At 45.7% G+C, this 22,614-nt stretch overlaps 2 protein-coding genes across 3 annotated transcripts; one reads left to right on the top strand and one right to left on the bottom strand.

Moving 5' to 3' along the window:
* The first annotated feature begins 39 nt into the window (after positions 1 to 39).
* On the top strand, positions 40 to 12,042 carry TRAPPC2 (trafficking protein particle complex subunit 2). Its single transcript, XM_082447319.1, has 5 exons — positions 40 to 173; positions 7,302 to 7,413; positions 9,949 to 10,097; positions 10,535 to 10,616; positions 11,850 to 12,042. Exons 2-5 carry the CDS (start codon positions 7,321 to 7,323, stop codon positions 11,946 to 11,948), a joined length of 423 nt encoding a protein of 140 aa, XP_082303445.1. The 5' UTR covers positions 40 to 173; positions 7,302 to 7,320; the 3' UTR covers positions 11,949 to 12,042.
* Positions 12,043 to 16,830: 4,788 nt separating this feature from the next.
* Positions 16,831 to 21,938, bottom strand: RAB9A (RAB9A, member RAS oncogene family). Of its 2 annotated transcripts, XM_082447311.1 has the most exons (3): positions 21,802 to 21,938; positions 21,124 to 21,151; positions 16,831 to 17,936 (listed from the first exon to the last, which is right to left on the bottom strand). In XM_082447311.1, the coding sequence occupies exon 3, from the start codon at positions 17,903 to 17,905 to the stop codon at positions 17,300 to 17,302; it is 606 nt and encodes a 201-aa protein (XP_082303437.1). In that variant the 5' UTR covers positions 17,906 to 17,936; positions 21,124 to 21,151; positions 21,802 to 21,938; the 3' UTR covers positions 16,831 to 17,299. The 2 variants fall into 2 exon arrangements, with proteins under 2 accessions (XP_082303437.1, XP_082303438.1); XM_082447312.1 differs by lacking the exons at positions 21,124 to 21,151; positions 21,802 to 21,938 and adding an exon at positions 20,975 to 21,117.
* Positions 21,939 to 22,614: the final 676 nt, after the last annotated feature.

Here is a 22,614-nt window from a genome sequence, read left to right as displayed (position 1 = left end):
AGCGCAAGCCCGGAGCTGCGCCGCGCTGCGGCTGGAAGCTCCGCCCACTATCGCGAGAGCGCAACAGCGGAGTCTCGCGAGGGCTGCTTGTAGAGTGCCTACGGAAGCTGCGGAACGCGGGTCTCGGCCGCGGGAACTGACTGGGCGTTACCGTTCCCGGCGTCTCGCCGCAGGTAGGGAATGGAGCGAGTGGGCGGCTGGCGCTCCGGGACTCTGGGGGATGTCCCCGGCCCCACGGGGTCCGAGTGTTGGCCCTGTCTCTCCTCTCTGCCCCGGGGCCGGCTGAGCTCTTCACAACCCACCGGGCCAGTCCACACCGCGATTCAACCTGCAAACGGCCACCTGCTCGGGGGCTTTGTTTCTTGTACCTTTCACTGGGTCATTCAGCTCACCCTGGGTTTCTTAACCGCGGCATTATTGCCGTTTGGAGCCGGAAAATGCTCCGTTGTGGGGCTGTCCTGCGTACTGCAGGATGTTGAGCAAGCATCCCTGGTTTCTACCCAATAGATGCCAGTAGCACCTGCTCTCCCCCGCCCCCGGTTCTGAGAACCATGAATGTCTCCGGACATTGCCACGTGTCCTCTGGGAGGCAAAATTGCCCCTGGTTGAAAACCAGTGAGCTAAACTTTGAGTACCCATGTTGTACGTGCTGTGAAGATACGTGAGCCGGGTCCCCCAGATACTTAAATCTAATTAGAAAGAAAAGAAACCAGTCTCTCAAGAAGCAATAATGAAAACATTACAGAGAATTGACTAAGAACTAAGATGCACTGTAGACTGGGTAACGATTTTAGAAAAATGGTTGGAGATGGACATGAGTGGGCACATCTCTGAAAAGTGTGATTTCATCAGGGCCTTGTTGGGTTGAATTTGGATGGTGGGCAAAAAGCATGGGAGGAAGGGGGAACATTCTGAAAGGAGTAAAAAAAAAAAAAAACAAAAAAAAATCAGGACCCTTTCAAGAGCAGTGAGGCATCTGGCCTGACTCCAGAGCCCCATGCTGTGGGTATAAGGTATCTAAGCCCCATGAGGACAAAATTGGGCCAGTGATGGTTTTGTGAACAGCACTGATGAGTACAATGAATTTTTACCCCTGGCGGTGAAAGGCTTAGAGAATTTAAGAGGCATCAAGAGTGACAGGGCTTCCATAGGAGGTAGACAGCGTGTAGGTTGGTGTTGGGAAATACCTGGAGGAGGAGGAATTTGGGTGGGCTTTGAAAGATGGGTGAGGTTTACACATGGAATGAGGGAGAGTATTCCAGGCATGAAGAGAGAGATAAATCTGGAGTGGACACAATCAGTGGGGGAGAAAAAAAGTATACCAGTCCACTATAGCCAGGGTAGAGCAATGAGGTTGAGAAAAGCTGTACAGAGCAACGTGGGACTACGTTTTTGATACTGGTACTTGATCCCTGTAGATGAGAAACATTAAGACTTTTGAGCAGAATAGTGAGATGATGAAAAATGTTCTAAGACGATGTTAATATGTTGCAAGTACTGTTAAATAAAAACACATCTGTGCCTGAAGACCCTCTTATCCCCAACCTTTGGTGCCCAAATTGAATAGATTTAGATTAAATGTCCAAAAGCCAGCATAACCTCACTTATGGTGAGGCAGAGGAATTGCTTTTAATATTAATAGGAAAAATGTCCTATTAGAGAACTATCAACAGTATTCATCCTGCTTATTGCAGTGGACATGTCTTGTGCCACACTAGGTTAGTCTTCCAGCCCCAGGTCTATGGAACAACTGAAGCCACTGCTCTTGGGAGCACAGGGAAGTTTTCCAGAAGTTCCTCTATAGAGACTGTAAAGAGGTTTGCTGTAAAAATGGGTGGTTTTGGAACTGGCATCCATGAGTTGTCTCGGAGGGGCCTTCTAAGTTCATCGGGTTCATCCTCCCAGTCTGGCACTACTAGTAGTCTTCCAGCCTTCCCTTAACACACGTCTAGTGATCAGGGGCGGGGGGGCGGTGTCACTTCACAAGGCAGCCTGATAGTTCTTTAATTGTTACAAAGTTCTCAATTATATTGACCCAAATGTCTTTCCATGTAACCTCAAAGGAGCAGCCCTAGGCTTGGCCTCTGGAACAGTTTGGAATAAGTCTGTCTAGTTCAGAGCTAGCAAATACTTGGCGCTCCCATAGGCACTGCCCTCTCCCAAACCCGTAGCAGATGTGGGTACCTGATCACAGCAGCCTTTCCCCCTGACCACCCGTAGTCTCAGAATCTCTCTCAGCACCAGTTCCTGGCCTTCACTGCTAGTTGATTAGAATGGGCTCACGGGAAAAAACCCATTTGCCATCCCTAGTCAAATCCCTTCCCATTAGACAGCATCGTATTTAAAGAGTGCACCATAGCCCACTGCCCCCGCAAAAAAGTCTCCCCCCGCCCCCGGTTTAAACATCCTCAGTTCCTTCAGTAGCTTCTGTCTGCATTCCCTAGCCTAGATGCCTCCCTCCTCCCAGCACACACAGCTCAGAGTTAATGGTTTTAAAATGTGATTCCCAGAACTGAGCATGTCCCCCAGAGACGGTAGTATTAGCGATGAGGACATCATCTTCTCTTTGTGCAGCCTAGACTTGCATTCGCTCTTTCAACCGCTGTATCAGATTGCCGCCTCCGATTTAGCTGGCAGTAAATGAAAACGGGTTCTCACAGATGAGCGGCTCTTACACTAGGTCTCCCGCATCCTATTGTTGTGCGGCTGATTTCAGCCCAAGTACAGGACTTTATTCCAAATCCTTTTACATTCTGTCCTGCTCATGTCACCTGTTTCTCCTAGCCGTGGAGATCTTTTGAATCCTAACTTTAGCCTTCTAATAAATTAGGTGCCCTTAGCATGTTATCTTTGGGTGTGGTAAATTGGCTTCATCTCAGTTACTGATGCAAACCTTGAGCTGGACTAGGTTAAGGTCAACCTCAAAGGCTCCCTCGAGACCCCATGCTGTCGACTGACATGGAGCACTTTAACATTCCCGTCAGCCCTGCACTGTCCCTCCTTCAGCAGAGAATGAGCACTTCCTGGGCCCCGGCACTGCCGTGGCTCTGGGGGTACCACAGGCTGTCATCCAGGCTACAGGTCTCCCCTGGGTTCTTAGGCAGAGAACCACAGGACTTCAGAAAGTGACTCACCGTCTCCGTATTTCCCTTCCTCAAGAGCGAGTGTAGGTCTGACATAACTTGTTCTCCTAGAACAAGCGAGTGAGTCGTAACCCACTCTTTTTGTCTAGAGATTCACATTAAATGACTTAGTTTGTAATAAAAGCTCCCAGCATGGTGTCTGACTGAAGACAGGCATTTAATACCTATTTCTGTTGGTGTTTTAATCTCTTCGGAAGTACTCAGACTGGGAGGCAAGCCTCTCTGTTTCTCAAAGTTGGAGTAACAGTTACTGGCTCTTTTCTGTTCCTGTGATTTCTCAAACGTCACTGACCAGTAGTTATACCGTCAGTTGTCAACCCAACTGTTTCTTTAACATACCTGTCTTGGGGTTCACAGCCTGCCTAACCTAACTGCTTCCACACTTGCCGTGTGAGAATCATTCTTTGAGAAAACTCAAGTTCAGCACACCTGTGTCCCGTGTTATTTATGTACCAGGTGCCTCAACTAATTGACCTTTCTCCCTTGCTTTTTCCTGTGGTAGCCTGAAAGCCTTCCACACATTTCAGCTTGTTTTGGGCTTTTGCCCTTCTAATGCTAGCCTCACAGGTTTCTGGTCCCATTTTTACGTTCATTACTAGTTAGTGCCCTCCTTCTTACATCCTGTACACGGTCTTTTCAGTGAAATCCTGAGCTCCTTGTTCATTTCTTTAGTTACCTCTCTCAAAAGCAGCTCAAGACGCTCTAGCCACCACAAACAGCTGTTTTCACCACAGATGGGAGTCCTGGCTCCCCTCCCTTCAGCCGACAAGTCCTGCCCTTACAAGGGAGGATTTCTTCATTGGTACTTTAACAACTATGGCAACTTCTCACAAACGTGCTGTTCATCACCCAGACACAGCACTCATCAATCAGGCCCCTGAGGCCCCGAGGGCCTCGGCACTGGAACTTTCAGAAGGTTCTCGTCCTTGTTGAGGAGAGTTAATCCCCCCAACGCCTCTCTTTCCTGCATTCCCTCTCCTAGATTCCAGCACCATCCCCCGCGCCCCACACACACACTGCCCAAACGACAGCCCCCTCCTCACAGGTCCTTTGGGCAAGGGGCGGGGGGAAGGGCTGTGTTAGCCGTAGGGGATACTTGCTGGAAAAACCCAGCCCCAGCCGCTGTTCTCTTCCATACTCTCATTCCCCCACTGCTCCGAGTGGCTTCACCTCCACGCACCATGGCCCGCCCTCCCCCCGCTTGCCACAGGGCTCTAAAACGCGCGTCCCACGGAAAATAAACTCATTTTGTCCCCAGTCTCTATAGAATGCACCTACCTTTATTGCTGACACTTCCTGGAGTATTTCCTTTTTTCTTATACCTGCAGGTTTTTTCAGCTTTGACATGTGTTAGTTTCCTACTGTGGCCACATTACCACAAATTTACTGGCTTAAAACGACGCAAATTTATCATCTTACAGTTCTGTAGCATACACGTCCAACACGGGTCTCACTGGGCTGAAATCCCCTCTGGAGGCTCTCGGGAAGAATCTGTTTCTTTGTCCTTTCCAGCTTCTAGAGGCCGCCCGCATTCCTTGGCGCAGGACGCCTTCCTCCCTCTTCAAAGCCAGCAACGTTGTATCTCCGTGGCGATCCTTCCACAGCCACGCTTCCCCCGCACTTTCCTCTGGGGCTGCCCTCTTCCACTTTTAAAGACGCTTGTAATTACATTGGGCCCACCTGAGTAGCCCAGGATCCTCGCCCCATCTGAAGATCAGCTGATGAGCAGCCTTAGTTCCATCTGCAGCCTTAATGCCCTTTGCCATGTATTGAATAGATTAACATTCACAGGTTTCCCGAGATTAGGATGTGGACATCTTGGTGGGGCTCGGGGGGGCTATTCTGGCTACCACCACATGTTCAAAACTGACCTGTTCATTTTCATCCCTCTTCCTTCCCTTTCTTATTTCCGTTCTCAGTGAATAGGTTCATCATCTTGATATTCTGCTTGATCACCTCAGCCAGACATTTTGGAAACATGCTCGATTCTTCCCACAGCTCCCCAGTTTAATCCATTGCCAAGCTCTGTGTGACTGCCTCCATACCTCGAGACCTTGGAGACACCTGAAGGGCCCCTATTTTAGGTGATGGAAAAATTGAGCAGGTGTAGATCATCTCCATCCTCGCAGAAAGTTCCCTATATCAGACAGCACGGAATTCTAGAGCGTGTCTCACCTCTGCTCACCACCTAGGCAGAGAAGCCCCAAGTATTAAATGACTGTGGACATTCCCTTCCTGAGACAAAATGGTTATGTTCTCCTGCGGCTTCCTTTTCTTCCACTACACCTTTCAGCTTTTCCTTGTCAGAATGGAATCGAGAGCTGCATACCTTCTTCAGCTGTGTGTGAAATCACACGATTGGCAGCTCTGGTTCTGTGTAACTGAGCAGTTTGTGATCGACCCTTTACGCGGTATTTCCTGCAGTTGCCTTTCTGTTTATCCTCACGCTTTTCTTAGGATGTGCTTCTCTCCCAGACACGGGTCTCCGTATAGGGTTGAGTGGGTTTGGGGGAAGGCGGGGAGGAGGGTAATCTTCCTTGTACATATATTGTCTCTTGCTGCTTCTAAATGTGTGTAGGGGGAGAAGTATCTTCCTTACAGTATTTTTTTTTCCCCTGCTGCTGCTTAAATGTTTGTGCTGAAGAAAGTAAGCCCTTCCCTTGGCAAACTCCAGCTATGAAACCTATTCCGGCAAGAATGAATGATGTCATTGTTTACTTGGTTAAAATTTCAGGCTCCCATCCCTCTTCCCCTCACTTGTGCTTGAGAATTACTGCCAATTCTCCTAGTTTTGCAGAGCTTTTGTATCATTCCTGCCTGCCTTTGTTATCCAGTTTTACTGTTTGGGTCTTTTTCTCGTCTTTCCCCTTTTTCTGTAAAGGGCCAGACGGTCTCTGTGGCGACCACCCCACTCTGTCATTGTAGGGCAGGAGCAGCCTTAGATGGTAGTGAGAGGACGGACCAGGCCAGATTGGGCCCGCAGGCCGTAGTGTGCCAACCGCTGCCCCAAATAACCTTTTAAATCTGACTCACTTCATCATGCCACGAGTCTCCTATCTTCCTTTTCTTCCAGTCACGGCCTTCCAATTCCAGAGTGAAAGGGGCCAGCTGTGCCGTGATTTCCTCTACAAAATGTTGTACTCATCAGGAAATACATTTCCAAGGTCTTCAGATGTCGTCACGTGGAAGTCCCAGTGAGGCTCGATGGGCCCTGGGTTCGGACACACCTTACTGTACACTCCCAGTGAAGCAGATCCCCGCCCCATGAGGAGGCCTTCCTAGACCCCATGTCTCCACGTGCCTGTGCTCATGTCGCTAGAGCTAGACATGAACCTAGCTTGGTCTGATTCCAAAGACCTCGTACGAAAAATACATACATAAATGCATCTGCCCATCTGTCCGTCCATCCATCCAGATTTCAATTGTGCTAAATGCCCCAGAATCACTGATTTCTCCCCCCCCCCACTTTCTCTGTTTTATTCCTGTAGCAAACCTATTAACCCTCATTCCAAGACCTCTTAATGACTCAGAATGTCTTCCTTTTGGATTATGACTTCTTCCATCTCTTCTAGAGTACAAAACTGTTTCTTCCTCTCTCATAAATGGTGTTTGAAGAGGCATATAACAGGCTCTTTTATGTGCATAGCCCCTTGAGGTGGGAATACAAGTACCACACAGCCTGTAGCTGACCGCTCCAGGAGCTCTCCTTTCTGTAAAGGACATGCGCTAGAGTGGTTCTTAGCTTCCTTGGAAGCATCCGTCCTGAAAATTTCCAAGGCAAGTCAGGTATTTCCTAATCAGCACCCAGGTGTTAGCGCCAAGGCTGACTGATCTAGTCCAAGTTTAAGCCAGCTTACCCTAAATGTTCCACACTTTCGGATCATGAGAATGTTGTTCTTAAGATTTCATATTAGAGGTCTTCCAGTTTCCGTATGAAAAGGTAGTAGTGGATTCTCCAGGACATATCACAGATTAATGTGTATCATCCAAAAGCCATGTATCTATGGTGGCATACTGGAAAGCATGCCGAGCTTAGGGGCCACCTCCTTTACAATTCAGGTTTAAGTTAAAAAAAAAAAAAAAATGGAGTTCGTCACTTCCTGGTTTTTGGTTTTCAGTATTGAGTACTAAAAATATGTGTTATTTTCATTTAATTAGGAGCTATATATTGAAGACAATGTCTGGAAGCTTCTACTTTGTCATTGTTGGTCACCATGATAATCCAGTTTTTGAAATGGAGTTTTTGCCAGCTGGAAAAGCAGAATCCAAAGTGCGTATGGAACCTTAAAAAATTGTTCTGTTGCTGTAATGATAATGGTGGGATGTGATTTTAGAACTGCAAGAGATCTGGACAGATGAGGTAACTACGAACCCAGCACAACTAAATGAGGGTTGCTCTGCAGTCCCATAGGTTGATAGAAGCCAGCCAGGAGTATCCTCTGAATTGTTCGTGCTCTAATTCAGCACACACTTAGCACGCACTAGCAGATGCCCTGGGTCTCCCCTCCCTGGTCATCAGTTCCCTGTGTCACCCCCTGTGAAGGCGGCTCCTTGAGCACATAGAAACATAGCTCACCTGCAGTGGGTCTGCAGGAGCATGTGGTGCTGCCCTGAAATGCCAGGAAAGTCCCTTCTGTCCCCGTGAATCACCTTTTTCAGCAGGACATACGTGCTAGATCCACTTACCCCGGGAGGGTTAAAAGAGACCCCGACTTACACGTCCTCCTGCTGCCCGAGATGGCGGCCTTTTTCGGCGACCCCCACGTGGCACCCACTGGCCGCGTGGTGCCCTCGTGCTCTCCTCTCCAGTGACGCCACCCAACCTTCTTGTCAAGAGTGGTTCCCGAAAAACAAGCTTCAAGAACATGTTGCCACCGAGAGTAAACAGAGCCATAGAGTCTTGGGATGAGCGTAGCTGGTCCCTTCCATCTCCCTGTACAAGTGCATATTCCAAATAAATTGCCGACAGGTTATACTATGTTTCTCCCAACCTCCAAAAATAGGCTTGAATGTCCCTTAAGACCGGAACTGATGTTTGAAATTAGATGTGATGTGTAATGTCCAGTGTAAGACGCTTTTCAACTATTCAGATCTTGCCACTAAAATATGATAGAAATCCAAGGTGTTACCGTAGCAGGTGTTGTTGCTACGTTACTTTCCCACATTCACGTGAGCACACTGTTCGTTAACACTTGGATGTGAGGCGTCCCTGCAGCCGCAGTTGCTCTGTGTGGTACGCGGCTGCTTACAGTTTTTCTCTCACTCCGGTGGCCTTGTGGTAGGCAAAGCAGTGCATGTAAAAATAGTGTCGCGTGACTGCATCTTCTTTCTCCTGCTACCACTCACCTCCGTAAACCATTTCTACAGTTTTCTTCTAACGTCTCAAGACTGATCATCAGTGTCAGGGAAAGCACTACTGCGAGCCAGACAAAATACGTCCACTCCTCTGAGGGTTAAATTGGCTCCGTCACGGTGCCGTGGGGAAGTGTAAACGTGCTTTAGCTACGCGAGGGCTCCCAGGGCAACTCGGCCACCCAGGCACGGGAACAGCCTCCTCAGCAAGGAAGTCATGTTCGTTTCCTAGGGCCGCCGTCACAGAGTACCCGGAACTGCGTGCCTTAGAACAACAGAAATGTCTTGTCTCACAGCTGGGGAGGCCTGAAGTCTGAGACCAAGCTGTTGGCAGGGCCGTGCCCATCCAGAGGAGCTAGGGAAGGTCTGTTCCAGACCTTTCTCCCAGCTTCTGGCAGTTCTCAGCTTGTGGCAGCAGAACTGCAGTCCTCACGTGCCAGTCTCCCTAGGTGCGCGACTGTCTCCAGATTTCCCCCTTTTATAAATACATCCGTCATTGGATTAGGGACCCATTCAACTGCAGCATGACCTCATGGTAACTAATTACATCTGCAACGACCCTCTTTCCAAATACAGCCACGTTCTAAGGTACTGAGGGTTAGGACTGCAACACAGGGATTGGGGGAGGGGGCACAAATTCAACCTGTAACAGAGGTGTTCTTTGAAAAATGCATTTTGAAAGTAAGAATTCCACAGGAGTGAGACTGCATTCCAGGTTGTGAATTCCTTCTCCACATTCTGCTGGGACAGTCCCACCTTCTTCAGTTAGGCCTTTACAGTCCATGAAAAGGACACCCCCGGCTTTGACAGGACCACCTGGCGCTGTCGGCACAGGGGATACGCAGCTGGGGCTGAGCCTGGCCGCCTGCCACTCCCAGGTCCCTGCCATGTGAGCTCCCTGTACCTCAAGACCCTGTGCCAGGCTGTCTCCACTGCTCACCGGGTGTCACCGCACATGAAGCCCCCGCCTCCTACCCCCAGCCCCAGCCTACCTTGTTTTTTCCTGTCTTCCTCCTCTAAAAAGATGCGAGCTTCTTGAAAGCAGGATCTGAGCTGAGGGGAAGGGAGGAATGGTGAGGGGGAAGAAAAACAAAAAAAAAAGCAGGATCTACTTTTTTTTTTAATGTAGTATCCTTTTTTTCACATGCTTAAATGGTTACAGAACTTGGTAACTTCCTTCTTGCAAAATTTTAAAAATATAGTTTCTTGGACACATTTCATTTACTAAGTAATTGGCTGTTTCTATTTATTGAGCTTTCGAAACCAGATTATAAAATAGAAAATAATGTGAAAGCACTGAAGACCTCTGTAAGTCTCATGACAATAATCGAAGTAAAAGCAGAAAGCTTCCCCCCACCCCCCCGAAAGCTGTGTCTAGAATTTGCAGAGTGAAGTGTGGCTGTTCTTGACGCTGTAAGGAAATGTTAATCTGGTGCTGCTCGCTGCCACCTAGGACGATCACCGCCATCTGAACCAGTTCATAGCTCACGCGGCTCTCGACCTCGTAGATGAGAACATGTGGCTGTCAAACAACATGTACTTGAAGACGGTGGACAAGTTCAATGAGTGGTTCGTTTCAGCATTCGTCACTGCGGGTCATATCCTTACCTGTTTAATAAAGAGCTCTAACAAAGGGTTGGGGTAACAGACTAGACCAAGGTGGGACCTAGATGCCAGGTTCTGAGTCTGTGGACTGCAAAATATTAGGTAAACATTGCCACTTACGGGGCTTTTATTTTTTTAGGGGGAAAAAACACTCACCTTTTGTTTAACAGATAATGTTAAAACCAAGTCTCATATATAAAGTTAAGGTTTATCTGAACCATATCAATGGTGATTTTATTTTGTAGTTATTTTCTAACTTAAAAAGATTATGTTCTCTTCAAGATAAAACTAACCTAACTTTGAACCCAGTGTACGGATTCACCTTTTCCATCGCAAAATACACTGCATGTGACTCATTTGAAGAATATTGTATCGACTGATCGCTTTTCAGTTTTCATTTCTAAAGAAGATTATACCTTAATAATTTCACATATGAGATTTATTATGCTGCATGACATCAGGCAAGAAGACGGGATAAAGAACTTCTTTACTGATGTCTATGATTTATATATAAAGGTATGGTATGTTCTGTACCTTGTAAAATCTGGTTATAAAAGAGATTCCAACTTTTGAGGCAGCCCCCTTAGACCGCACAGCTCTCCTCTCAGCAGAGCTCTCCCCCAGCAGGACGGTTCCCGGCAGCTCCCTCACCAGGCAGGTCTCTACCACCAGCTTACCACGTAGGCAGGACAACAAGTCGTAGTTATTTTTAAATCGGTTTCATTCTCCCCCTTTTGGTGCATATAGTTGATTTTATGAGGGAACCCTAAAGCGAGAGACAGAAGCAGTCTGTATAAGGGAAGTTGCTTCATAATTTTAATGTAAAATGTTTTCCATCTACTTAACAAGTAAGTTACAGTACAATGAATGTAGATCATAAACAGGAAGTGATTCATGTATTATCAAAGTCACTCAAGGAGAAAGGGGCCACGCGCATGTCTTGATACTCATTTGGAAAAAATGAAATAGTAATAAGATGTGAGTGGTTAAACTGCAGTGCTGACAGTATATTCTTAATAATTTAAACTTTCTCTATTTGGACAAGGTTTTTTGCATATCAGCACAGTTAACAATCAATATTCCTAGTCAGAAGTAGCAAGTAAGAATATTTAGCCCTCTTATAAAGATGGACAACATCAAGTGATTAAGGTGTAAAAGTTGGTAACTCCTTTCCTCATTTGTGATTCCATCCAGTACTAATTTCCCCTCACACATACTATCATATACTCATTACATTATCTGAGAAACTGATCACTCACCTTGTGTTAAAGGAGAGTATTAAAAACCTGATTGTTAAAAACTACCGCACAAGAGTAACTTTTAAAAGCAGTGTGGGATAACCTCTCCTTCACTCTGAGCATATCAGATTTTTCATGTGTTTTATATAGCCAAAGGGCCTACCAGATGAATCCACATCTTGATAATGAACGTTGAATGTAGTTGTATTTCACACACAGGGTGGATCCCGGGAGTTGGTTTTGCTCACACAGGCAGCACTTACCATACGTGCCACCATGGGTTCTGCCACAGGTACTTCCCTTCAACACCAAGACAGAAATTTCCTTAAGGGGCTGTTAATATTTAACAGTGGAACATCTTCATTGAAACTTAAAAATGTGGTCTTCAGACTTTTGCTTTGAATGTCTTTAATGACTTAATTTAAAACTTTAAAAGATTTTCCTTTTAGAGACTTATGATGTCAGCCTTTTAACTTTGACAAGCTCACCTTAATACTTTCTTCTCTTCTAGTTTGCAATGAATCCATTTTATGAACCCAATTCTCCTATTCGATCAAGCGCATTTGACAGAAAAGTTCAGTTTCTTGGGAAGAAACACCTTTTAAGCTGAATGCAAAAAATTCGGATGTAAACAGTGTCACTACAATGGGGTGTACTCAGGAATGTGTACATTGTAAGTAACTTGATTAAACAGTATGGAAAAGTTTTAGTTGTAGTCTCAATTTCTCTAAACCTAATGAAATTGCTTTTATATTTAAATATAGTATATTCAGTTTCTTATGATTATCAACAGATTGATACTTGCTTGTGAACAGTGTTATTTATGAAGAGCTCTTTATCAGTAAGCTTGAAATATTTTTATTTTAAAAACTGAGAATAAGCTTTTGACTTTCCTCATTCAGATAGCGTGATCTTGTTTTAACAATCCAGAACCAAATGTCATTGTCAAGATTTGGTAGGCAGATTTAAAACCAAAAGCTTCTGCAGTAGGGAATGAAGGTGATAGCACATACATGGGTTCATCTATACATCTAGAGATGTTATGAAAACGTATAGGTAGTATACATAGAAGTAGTATATGTACACTAAGAAGCCAAGAAGCCACAGCAGACAGCTTTGCAATGCCAAATGCCACAGGCCTGCCCCTGTCAGAGACTGGGAACAGTGATCCTGCTGTAATACTAGAATCCTGGATCCATGTTTGTAAAGTGGGAGGCTAGGACCAAAGTGACAGGTTATGTTCTTATGTCTCCTTTCCCTCAGACAGTAAACTGAAGATTAAGTGAACCCGTTGCTAGCTGTACTAGTAAAAAGTTGTAAGGCAGTTTTAGAATTGTAAACAAAGAAAAGCTTGCATCACATTAACACTTGCGCTCTTGGCCATTTAGGCTGTATACCGGAGGGGGCAGGAGTAGCCTCTTTTTTGTACTGTAACAGCGTGGGATCTTACAGTAAACCAGTAAATGTCCACTGAAAAGCAAGTAATATAACTGCGTATTTTCTGTGCTAATTGTGAGCACTTGAAGGATTTTGTTCCATTCTGAATAACCTGAGCAATTAATTCTAAGTTTGGTCCTGTATCTTTGTATCAAGTTGCTAGCATAATTTTTTACCATATTTATTTGATTTCCTAAATAAAGTTGTTTGTCCAAGATTGGGGAAGTTTAATATCGATTCTTTTTATTCTTTTTTTTTTGGCCACCCTGCGCGGCTTGCGGGATCTTAGTTCCCCGACCGGGGATCAAACACGGGTCCGGGCAGTGAAAGCGCCGAGCCCTAACCACTGGACCGCCAGGGGATTCCCAATATTGAATTTTTTAAGTGCTGCTCACCCCACCACTACTACTACCATTTTAGTCCTGTTTTCCCCTAATGAAAGTCTGCATGTTAACATATATCGCAACTCATTTTACAGGATTCAAATCGCCTCAAACTTAGGTGCCAGAGCTTTGGGAGCAGAAAAAGATACTCAGCTAGAAATCCAGGCGTAATGTCCGCCATGCTCACTGGAGAGACCCACACATGTACTTATTGCATACAGTTTGCTCTGCCCTCGGTGAGCGTATAGCGCAGAGGGTGGCAATGCTCCGGTGAGGAGCGGCGGCGTGGTGCTCCAGCAGGAGGCTGTAGGGTGGAGATGGTTTGGATCCCAGCTCGGCCACACAACAGCGGTGCCCTGCAAACAGCCTTGTCACCAGGCTTGTGACGGTGAGATGGGAACGAATAACACAGGCCCTGTGGGAGTAGATCACTGTAGTTAAGTGTCAGATTTCACGTATGACTGCCTCTGAAGGACCCTGAAGGCAGATTCAGCGATGAGCGTACGAGTGGGTAGGACCTCAAAGGTGGGCTGTGCTGGGAAAGCCTGTGGGCACATGGACAGGACAGCTGAAAGGATGGAACCAGGGCCGGTACAAGGGGAAAACCAGGCGCTGACCATTAAGAAAGCAAAAGAAACCAAAAAAAAAAAAAAACAGCAAAAGAGCCAGCAAAACTCAGATCTGGTAGTAGGTGACTGTCACTTAAAGCTCTGGAACACAAGACCAATTGGGGGACATCAGTAGCACCCAGGGCATCGGGCTCCACTGAGCACACGCAAGTCAGCATTAAACCTGTAATCTACGTTAGCACTCCCGAAGTGATCCAAATAGATGCACAAATCGGGTTCGGTCCTCTTTCATTGCCTAGGACGCTTCGGTGGCGCCCACATTCTCCACGTATGCAGAGACCTTCGGTCTCTCCTCCACCCTGCTACACCCGTGTCCTTTCACTTTATGGTCATGACAGCACTTCCTGGTTGACAGCCCACGGTGGTAACTTCTCAGAATCCACTGACTACACAGATCCTCTTTTCTACCTAATGCTTCCTTGCCCCACAAGCCCCGCTGGCACTGTGGATGGAACCGCCGTCACAGGGTCATGCTATTAAAGTGAAAGCTTACACAAGGTTTTATAGAAATGTAAAACGCCAGGTTTTAACATGAGGACCATCTAGGATGTTTTAACTTCAACTAGGGAGTTTTCCCCAAGGGGGAAAAAGGTGACAAAAGCAGTAATTCATTGAGGAACGTGCACTTTTCCATCTTCCACGCGGCACATTGTAATTGCTACATCGAATGGCAAGTGTACAACTGTCCATCCTCCCAAGTTCAGTAGTTTGCCTTTTTCTTAATCCTGAACTCTGTCTCCAAGGCTTTACAGGCGCAGACAGCACGAAAGCACCTGTCATCACAGCGGCAGCCGCCAGGCCTCGTAACACCGGGGCCCCAGCCCTGAATGGGACAGCGCGCTCCCCAGTCCTTCCCTCCCGCCTGCTCCCTCGGGCTCCGCAGCTGCTTCGCCCCTCTTGCAACCACCACCGCCACCGCAGTCACCTGCTTTGCTCCCCAGCTCTCACTTTTTCCCTAGTTCTCATCTTTGTGTCATAACACCTGCCAGGCAAAGCCCGTGTTACTTTCTTAAAAGATTCAGATTTTCAGCTACCTTCTGCTGCTGTCTGAAGAGCTCCTCCGTCAGGTCAGCGAGTTGTCGTTGCTGTGAAGGCGGAAGCTGTTCAGTCAGGTCCTGTTCCTCCTCCTCTCGTCCCATTTCAGTGCTGGTTTGGTCAGCCTCTGTTCACCGGGTCCCTTTAAGTCACGCTGTGGAGCTGCCTTACTCTCCCTTCCGTCAGCCTGTCTACACACACGAGGATTCGGTCCTTTGATCCTTTTTTTGCTGCCCAGCTCTAGACCTCTGGAATGCCAACTAATCTAATCCCTGAATATTTAGCTGAAAAAAAGGTTATTGAAAAGATGCTTAGAAGTTTAGAAAAACCACTAAGGTATTAGTTAAATCTATACAAGTATCAAAATTATACATTTTGTAAATACCTACACACACACACAGACGTATAACGGGCTGAATTGTGTCCTCCCCCGCCAAAAAATTTCATAATCAACAGGCCTAGCCCCCAGTCCCTCAGAACGTAACTATACTTGGAGGCAGGCCCTTTAAAGAGTTAATGTGAGTTCAAATGAGCCCATTCGGGTGGTCGCTTAATCCGGTCTCACTGGTGTTCTTATAAGAGGAGGAAATCTGGACACAGAGAGACAGGGGGGTGTGGAGGCGGGGAAGTGTTGTGTGCAGGGGAAAGATCCCCTGCAAGCCATGGAGAGAGGACTCAGGAAAAACTAAACCTATCAACACCTTGATCTTGGACCTCTAGCCTCCAGAACTGTGAGAAAAGAAATCCCCATTGTTTAAACTGCCTGATCTGCATGTCATGGCAGCACTAGCGAACTAACACAATATGCTTTCCTTACGTACTAAAAATCTAGACGGATACCCAAGAAACTGACACACGGCTGCCTCCAGGCGCAGGAACTCGGTGGCAATGGTAGATATTTGTCCCTTGTGCCTTATAATGTTCAACCGTGTGACTCTATCATCTATTCAAATGGTAACAAAAAACGTACTCCTAATATCCACTGGTGAGCAAGGTGTGGGAAACTTTACTACTGCTAGCTAGCTATCAGCAGAGAACGGTTTGAATAAACTGTTAGACATCCATGCAGCAAATAAATGAGGGAGGTCTACTATATAATGGAAATATATCCAGACAGATTAAGAGAAAAGGGCAAGTCACTAAACAATGGGTACACTTGATTTAAAATAACAAGGCAAGTCCCCTAGAGAAAAAAACAAAGGGAATATATAATATACACTCGTTTGTTAATGGTGGATTCCTATTTTGTTTTCTGAATGGAGGATTATAGTTTGGTGGGGCGGGGGCATAATTGATTATAAATAACAAAAACTACAGCTCTCTCTAACCTGAGACTACAAAGAGATTTAATTTCCCCAAATTTAAAATGTGAAAATGTTTTGCTTAGAGCCAAATCTGTTGTGTTAGGAAATTAGATTTTCAAAAGCTGAGCTTACTGTATTGGTGTTCTATGTCAAGTGGTTCCAAGGAGCAGGGCCAGGGAGAGAAATCTCTCAACCTAGCTGTTCCAAAATGTACCCCCCCGCACAGGACAACCCCCCAAAAGCATGTGGCTTGATAACCCACCGCTCCACAGCCAAGGGTCCTGTCCTCACTAACGCGTGCGCCTGGCATTGGTGTGCCTCTGCGGGATGGGATCCACATGAATGGCGCAGCGCGTGAACTTTACCCACGAAAGACCACAACTTGCTCATCAATAAGGCTGCTCATTGCAGCAGAATGACGAAAAATCTCCTTGAGACCGAATCACTAAACAAAGCTCAGTGACGCAGAAGACACTGAATAAATACATGACCAAATAAAGATGTCTTCATTTACCCGCACACACAGTACAATCCAGAAGCAGTACCTCCTCCAAGAGTGATAAAGCCGGCTTCTGTGTTGGGGGGGCGAGGGGGGCACACAAATGACAAGTGATTACGAGTGAGATCAATTCTGATATGTAGAATGAAAAAGCGAACACGCACATAATTCTAAACCGAATGAACACGTCCTCAAATCACAAGACTACACGGCAAATGCACTGGATTTTAATCTTTAATATCTAACGTTATTGCTTTAGGACATGTTTTCCCTGAACCAGGATCAGAGTGCTAATTACATAAAAATATACACATAGAAAAAGTAGTTCTCCATTTTCCCGGGGAAAAAACAGTAACTTCTAGAATACTCAAGTGTTTTGTTTTAATTATAAAGTCTTGGTCATCTCATTTATTAGCTCTGTGACATACATATTTAAATTAAACATTACTAGACAACCGTTACAACTTATAAAGGTAAGGTGCCATTACTGAGTAAAGAGATTCTCCTGGGAATGGATGTGTCCCTTCTCCCACCCACCAACAAGGCAGCAATGTGGTTAGTTTAATTTCATGAGTACGTGATCCATCGCTGCAAACACGAATTCTCGTCTCCACCCTGTGCTTATCTGTGCATGTGTGTGAGCTGGTTAGATCGCACGGGCAACCTCTCGAACTTCAACAGCAAGATGAGCTGGGCTTGGGCTTTCGGTGCAGACTGACTGTGTCTGTCTGAATCAAGTGATCTGACCTATCCTCGGTAGCAAGCGCTCTTCGAACTGCTTCCTCAAAGGCCGCTGCCACATTCGTGGCATCTTTTGCACTTGTTTCAAAGTAAGGATAGTCGCCGTTGTCCCTGCACCAGGCTTGAGCTTCTTCTGCAGACACCTGCCGCTCGCTGATGTCAACCTTGTTACCCAAAATCACAAAAGGAAAGCTTTCGGGCTCCTTCACATCCGCATAATATATGAATTCTTTCTTCCAGTTACTCAGATTCTGGAAGCTTTGAGAATCATCGACGCTAAAAGTAAGCAGGCAACAGTCAGAACCTCTGTAAAATGGTGTCCTCAGGCTTCTGAACCGCTCTTGACCGGCCGTGTCCCAAATCTGCATGGTAACAAAGTGTCCATCCACCTCCAAATCTTTATTTAAAAATTCCACACCTATTGTATGGAAGAGCTGGGCATCAAACTTATTAGTCACATATCTGTTCATTAGAGAACTCTTCCCAACTCCACCATCTCCAAGGAGAATTACTTTAAAAAGCGATGATTTTCCTGCCATTTTTAATCTCAAGATCTCTGATTTCGGAACCCTGTAAAATAAAAGGGTACCATTACATTCCTTTAGACCTGTACATGGCTCTACATGCCTCTATGAATGTCAGTGTCTAAGGGAAATAAAACACAGAGCCCCAATTCCTTTCTGCGCAGGGAATACCGGACGGCAAGAGATGTCACCTACTGAGCCCTCCGCCTCGTGCCAGGCACCACCCGACCGTCACTCTCTCTGACAGCTGCTGAGGGCTCATTCTTCCCCTTCCTCGGGTCACCGCTGACTGAGGCTAGCACTCAAGGCCAAGTCTGACCCCAAAGACTGTCCTCTCAACCGTTCCTCTTGGCTCACAATAAGCCCTGCCACCATTTGTTAGAGATGCGGTAGGAGACCGAAGTGGGCACATTTCTGTAGCAACTGCAAACAGCTCTCTGGTGGCACGGTGACAGTGTTCACTGATGGCTTTCCTCTCAGGCCAGGGGGTTTCTAGACAACCCCCTCTTTCTCTCTCCCAGCGCCATCACCATAGGAGCTGGTAAGCAGGAAACCAGAGACACAACTGACTGATCTGGCTGTGAACAGGCCGAAGCCAACCACCGAGTAAAGGACTCTATTCTTTTCATTAGGAACACTATTTTGAGTTGGCTAACATTAATGTCAGCACCACTCGAATTTTTGATATAATATCATAACCTAGCACATTCTACCCAGAAGATTCATTTGGGCAGCTCCAACTCTTCTGAACAAATGCGCGCCTGGGCTGTTACTTGTGTGTTTCGAGGGGGAATGAAATGAACATTAAACAAAAATGTGGTACCATGCGTACCCTTCAGGGGAAGCCCTGGGGCAGGACTAACTCCCTCCCCGCCACCAGTCCCCCAGCGGGGGGCGGGGTGGGGCAGGTACGGAGATTCAGACGCCCTTGTGTAGGCTGGTGGGAGCACTGTTCCTATTTAAGGCTTCTGTTTTAATTCTTTATTATGAAAATTTTCAAACATACACGATTTCTGAATAATGAGAATAATATGATGACACCTCACAGACCCTAAACCTAGCTTCACCATTTATCAGCTTACAGCAAATCTTGTTTCCTCCATAGCGTCCCATTCTCCCTTCTGCCCAATTATTTTGAATCAAATTATATCATTTAAACTGTGAATATTTCAATATTAAATGGCTTTTAAGATATTTGTAAAAGAAGACAACCTTTAGAGTAGCACTAACAGAATTTTCTGCAACGATGGAGATGTCCTCCATCTGGACTGTCTGATATGTCAGCCACTACCCGCAAGTGGCTAGTGGGAGCAAGGAAATGAATTTTAAATTTTATATAATTTTCACTAATTTGAAGAGTCACATTTAAAGAGCCAACAGCTGTATTGGACAGCACAGCCCTAGAGGAAAAATGGTAATTAACTTGAACATGAAAGTAGATATTGTGAATCCCTCAATGGGAAGGTAATAAAGGCATGAACAATAATTGTTGTATTGACTAGGATGAATTTGCAAAATCACTGCAGTAAACAAACATTACCTGGCAATCGCCTGGTTATATGCAAGTATGACCCGGTATAATGTAACTGAACACTTCCCATAACGTGCAAGAATTCTGCATCTCCTACTACATGCTACACACCATTCTTATAAATATGTGGCAACTTGTCCCTAACTCTTATTAGCTCTTTTAAATTACTGCAGTAATTACTACTATAATTAATACAATTTAAATTGGCCAACGAAAGTGTGAGGCAATTAAAGTGCATACTACTTGGAGACTTTTCAACTTCAATGGATGGCTCTGCCCAATGCTCAGGCTAAATTAATATTAGAGAGGAAACTGAAACTATCTCAAGCCCTTTAATTTCCTGACATAGTAACAGTGCACTAAATCGGTTCCTTTGTTTAATTCTTTAGAATCTTGCTTACACGACTTCAACTTAGGAAAAAAGAGTAGCAAAACCAAAAAAGCACACCAACTATTCTGACACAAGGAAAGCATCTAACGCTCCCTCCTTAACATTCTTCAGTGCTTCTCCAGAGATTCAGTTCTAAGTCCCACTTCTAAGGCAAGACACCTGGCCCTGCTGCCCATTCTTGGCATCAGCCATTCAGAAACGCACTGCCAGAGGGAGGTGAAATTCCGATCCACACGCTCGGCCCTCACACTCGCCCTTGCCTTCGTCCTGGCACGTGCTGCTCCCTCTGCTGGCGAACCCAACCCCACTTCACGAACTAACCGCTGGGCCCTCAGAACCGCTCAGCACCGTCATACCCTACACTGGGAACCTCCCCCAGCAGCCCCCCATCCCACGATTGTTCCTTTCTCGTGATTTTGAAGCTACATAAACACAGATGTTCCACGTTGTGTTACAAGGGTGTAACAGATGTGCTGAATTCTAGTCTATCATTTATCTCAGGATTTTAGTAAGTCTCTAACTGCCTCACTGGACACAAAGTTTCATTGTACAGCATCAACTTGTTAGGATCTGTACATCAAATTATAAACCAGACTGTGCAATCTGACAACCTCCACCCAGATGCGTGGTTACATACATCTACCAAATTAAGTCTTAGAAACTCCTTGAGATTTGTAATTCGTAACTCTATCAGGACACTCTCATAGTTCTTTTCTTTCTTCATAATAATGTGGCATTTCCTAGTTTGTGCCCTTATTCTGATCAAACAAATTTGGGATACGCTAGCCCCACACACCAGGAAATAGGGTACAATTTTTTACATTTCTCATGTATAATTTGGGGTCTCCCAGGTATCCTATTTGGGGGTACGCTGGCCTTTGCTCAAACAACTAACACAGGCACAAACAGCTCTCCGAGTCTAACGGTAGCATTGAACATAAACACGCATGGTGATACAGATAATTATACGGACTATCTTATTTCCCACTGACATCTAACAAAAGCTAGCTTCATGCAATCTCTACATTAACGTAACATAATGAGTTTATGAACATTCAAAATGTCCCCTTTTTCTTCTCTGAAAACAGTAAAATGCTTTGAAACTTCTTTAGTATAAGCTGAATGAATAAACGTATCCTGATACGCTCTTTTCAAAACTTACCTTAAAATGAAGGCCTTTTATACTCCAGTTTAGAAGGACTGCCCAAAGGCAATAATCTTCACCCAAGCTAAAACATGACTTTAGCAATCAGCTAAACCCTATAAAGAAAGCTGAATAAGAAAAGCATGTGACATAAGCCATAATCTTACCTTAATTGTTCAGTTCAAACATCATCATCTGCAAAGAAAAAATCAGAAAGCACACCTTAGCAATGTAGATTCAATCTGCTTTCATAACTTTAAGAGTAAACACAAGAATTAAAATGCAAAAGAAATGTCTGACTTCCATTAGTAGCTAGATTCTTAATTTAAAAGGAAAACTGCACCTGAAAGCTGCCCATGACCCTTCTCAGCCTAAAAATAGCCCTAGAATCAAATACTACATTTTAACCATTGTTTTTTTCCAACAAGTTTTTCACCTGCCCCCACCCATCCTACCTTTCTAAGTATCCCATTTAGACAGCTGTAAAATTTGGTTAAGATGAAATGTAAACTATAAATTACTCAAAATCTGCCCAAATTTTGAGTGTTTTAGAATAATCATATTCCACAGAATAAAGCTAACACAAACAAGGAAAAAAGAAGGACCACTCAAGGGAGAGGCACCCAATGTGACACAGGAAAAGTCAGGCAAAGACTAAGGCAGCGCAGAATTTCGTGAAGCTTCTTTCTGGGCAGCCAAGGCAGACAGGAAATTTTGTGAGCGAATGGAGGCCCACTGTCGGAAAGGAGGACTGGTTCCCCGTGCCAGAGGCCAAGAGCGCAGACTCGTGGGCAGGCTAGTTGACATCCTGCAGCTCTGGCGACTCCGGTGACAGCGGTACCTACGTCTAGGGCTGTCTGGAAGACCCACTTGGACACGGACAACGGGGGAGCGGTTCACCCCTGTGCCAGGCTCGTTAGAGGAGCGCAGGGAGTCTCCGTGGAATGGACACATGAAGAAGTCTTTACTGGGAGCTTTATAGAAACGAGGTAATTTCTTTTATGGCCATTTCTTCAGTCAAATTTCAGAAGAGTCCTGGGCAGAACAAACGAGAGGGCCACGCAGGCAGACATTAGGACGCCAACGGATCCTAGCCCTACAGACCAAATTCCGGGCGAAGGCCTCCTGTGCCGACCAGGCGGAGCTGTGCTGAAGTACTAGCCTCTTCCGGTCTAAACCAACAGTTCCAAACCCCTGTCCCTCCCTTTTCTAAAAGCAAAGGGCATTTTTCTGGGACTTACGTAAAGCAGCCCTCAACTTATAAATTCAATGAAAAAAATGATACCCTTCAGAATCTTGATATTTGGGGGTTAAGGAGAAAATCACCACCACCACCACCACGCTAACACTGACTGAGCCCTGCAAGCCACTGACTCTGCTTCACTGTGTTCACTCCTCACAAGCCTCTCATTATCCCTACCCTGTGGATGAAGACTCTGGCTCAGAGACGTTACGGTCCTTGCTCGAGGTCACACAGCTCGTCAAGGGGGGCAGTGAGATCGGAATGCGACCGGCTCCAAAGCCCAGTAGCTAACCCACAGGCGCGGCAGTCTCAGCTGCCTTTGCGTTTATTTCCGAGGGCGCTCCTGTTGCTGTCTTAGGTATAATGAAAAGAAGGGGTAGCAATGGGAAGAGTCTTCCACCTGCTTGCTCTATTT

The sequence above is a fragment of the Balaenoptera physalus genome, assembly GCF_965194825.1.
Source record: "Balaenoptera physalus genome assembly, chromosome: X".
Classification (NCBI taxonomy): Eukaryota; Metazoa; Chordata; class Mammalia; order Artiodactyla; family Balaenopteridae; genus Balaenoptera; species Balaenoptera physalus.
The sequence above is the reverse complement of the archived record's forward strand: the minus strand, read 5'-3'. Positions and strand labels throughout refer to the sequence as shown.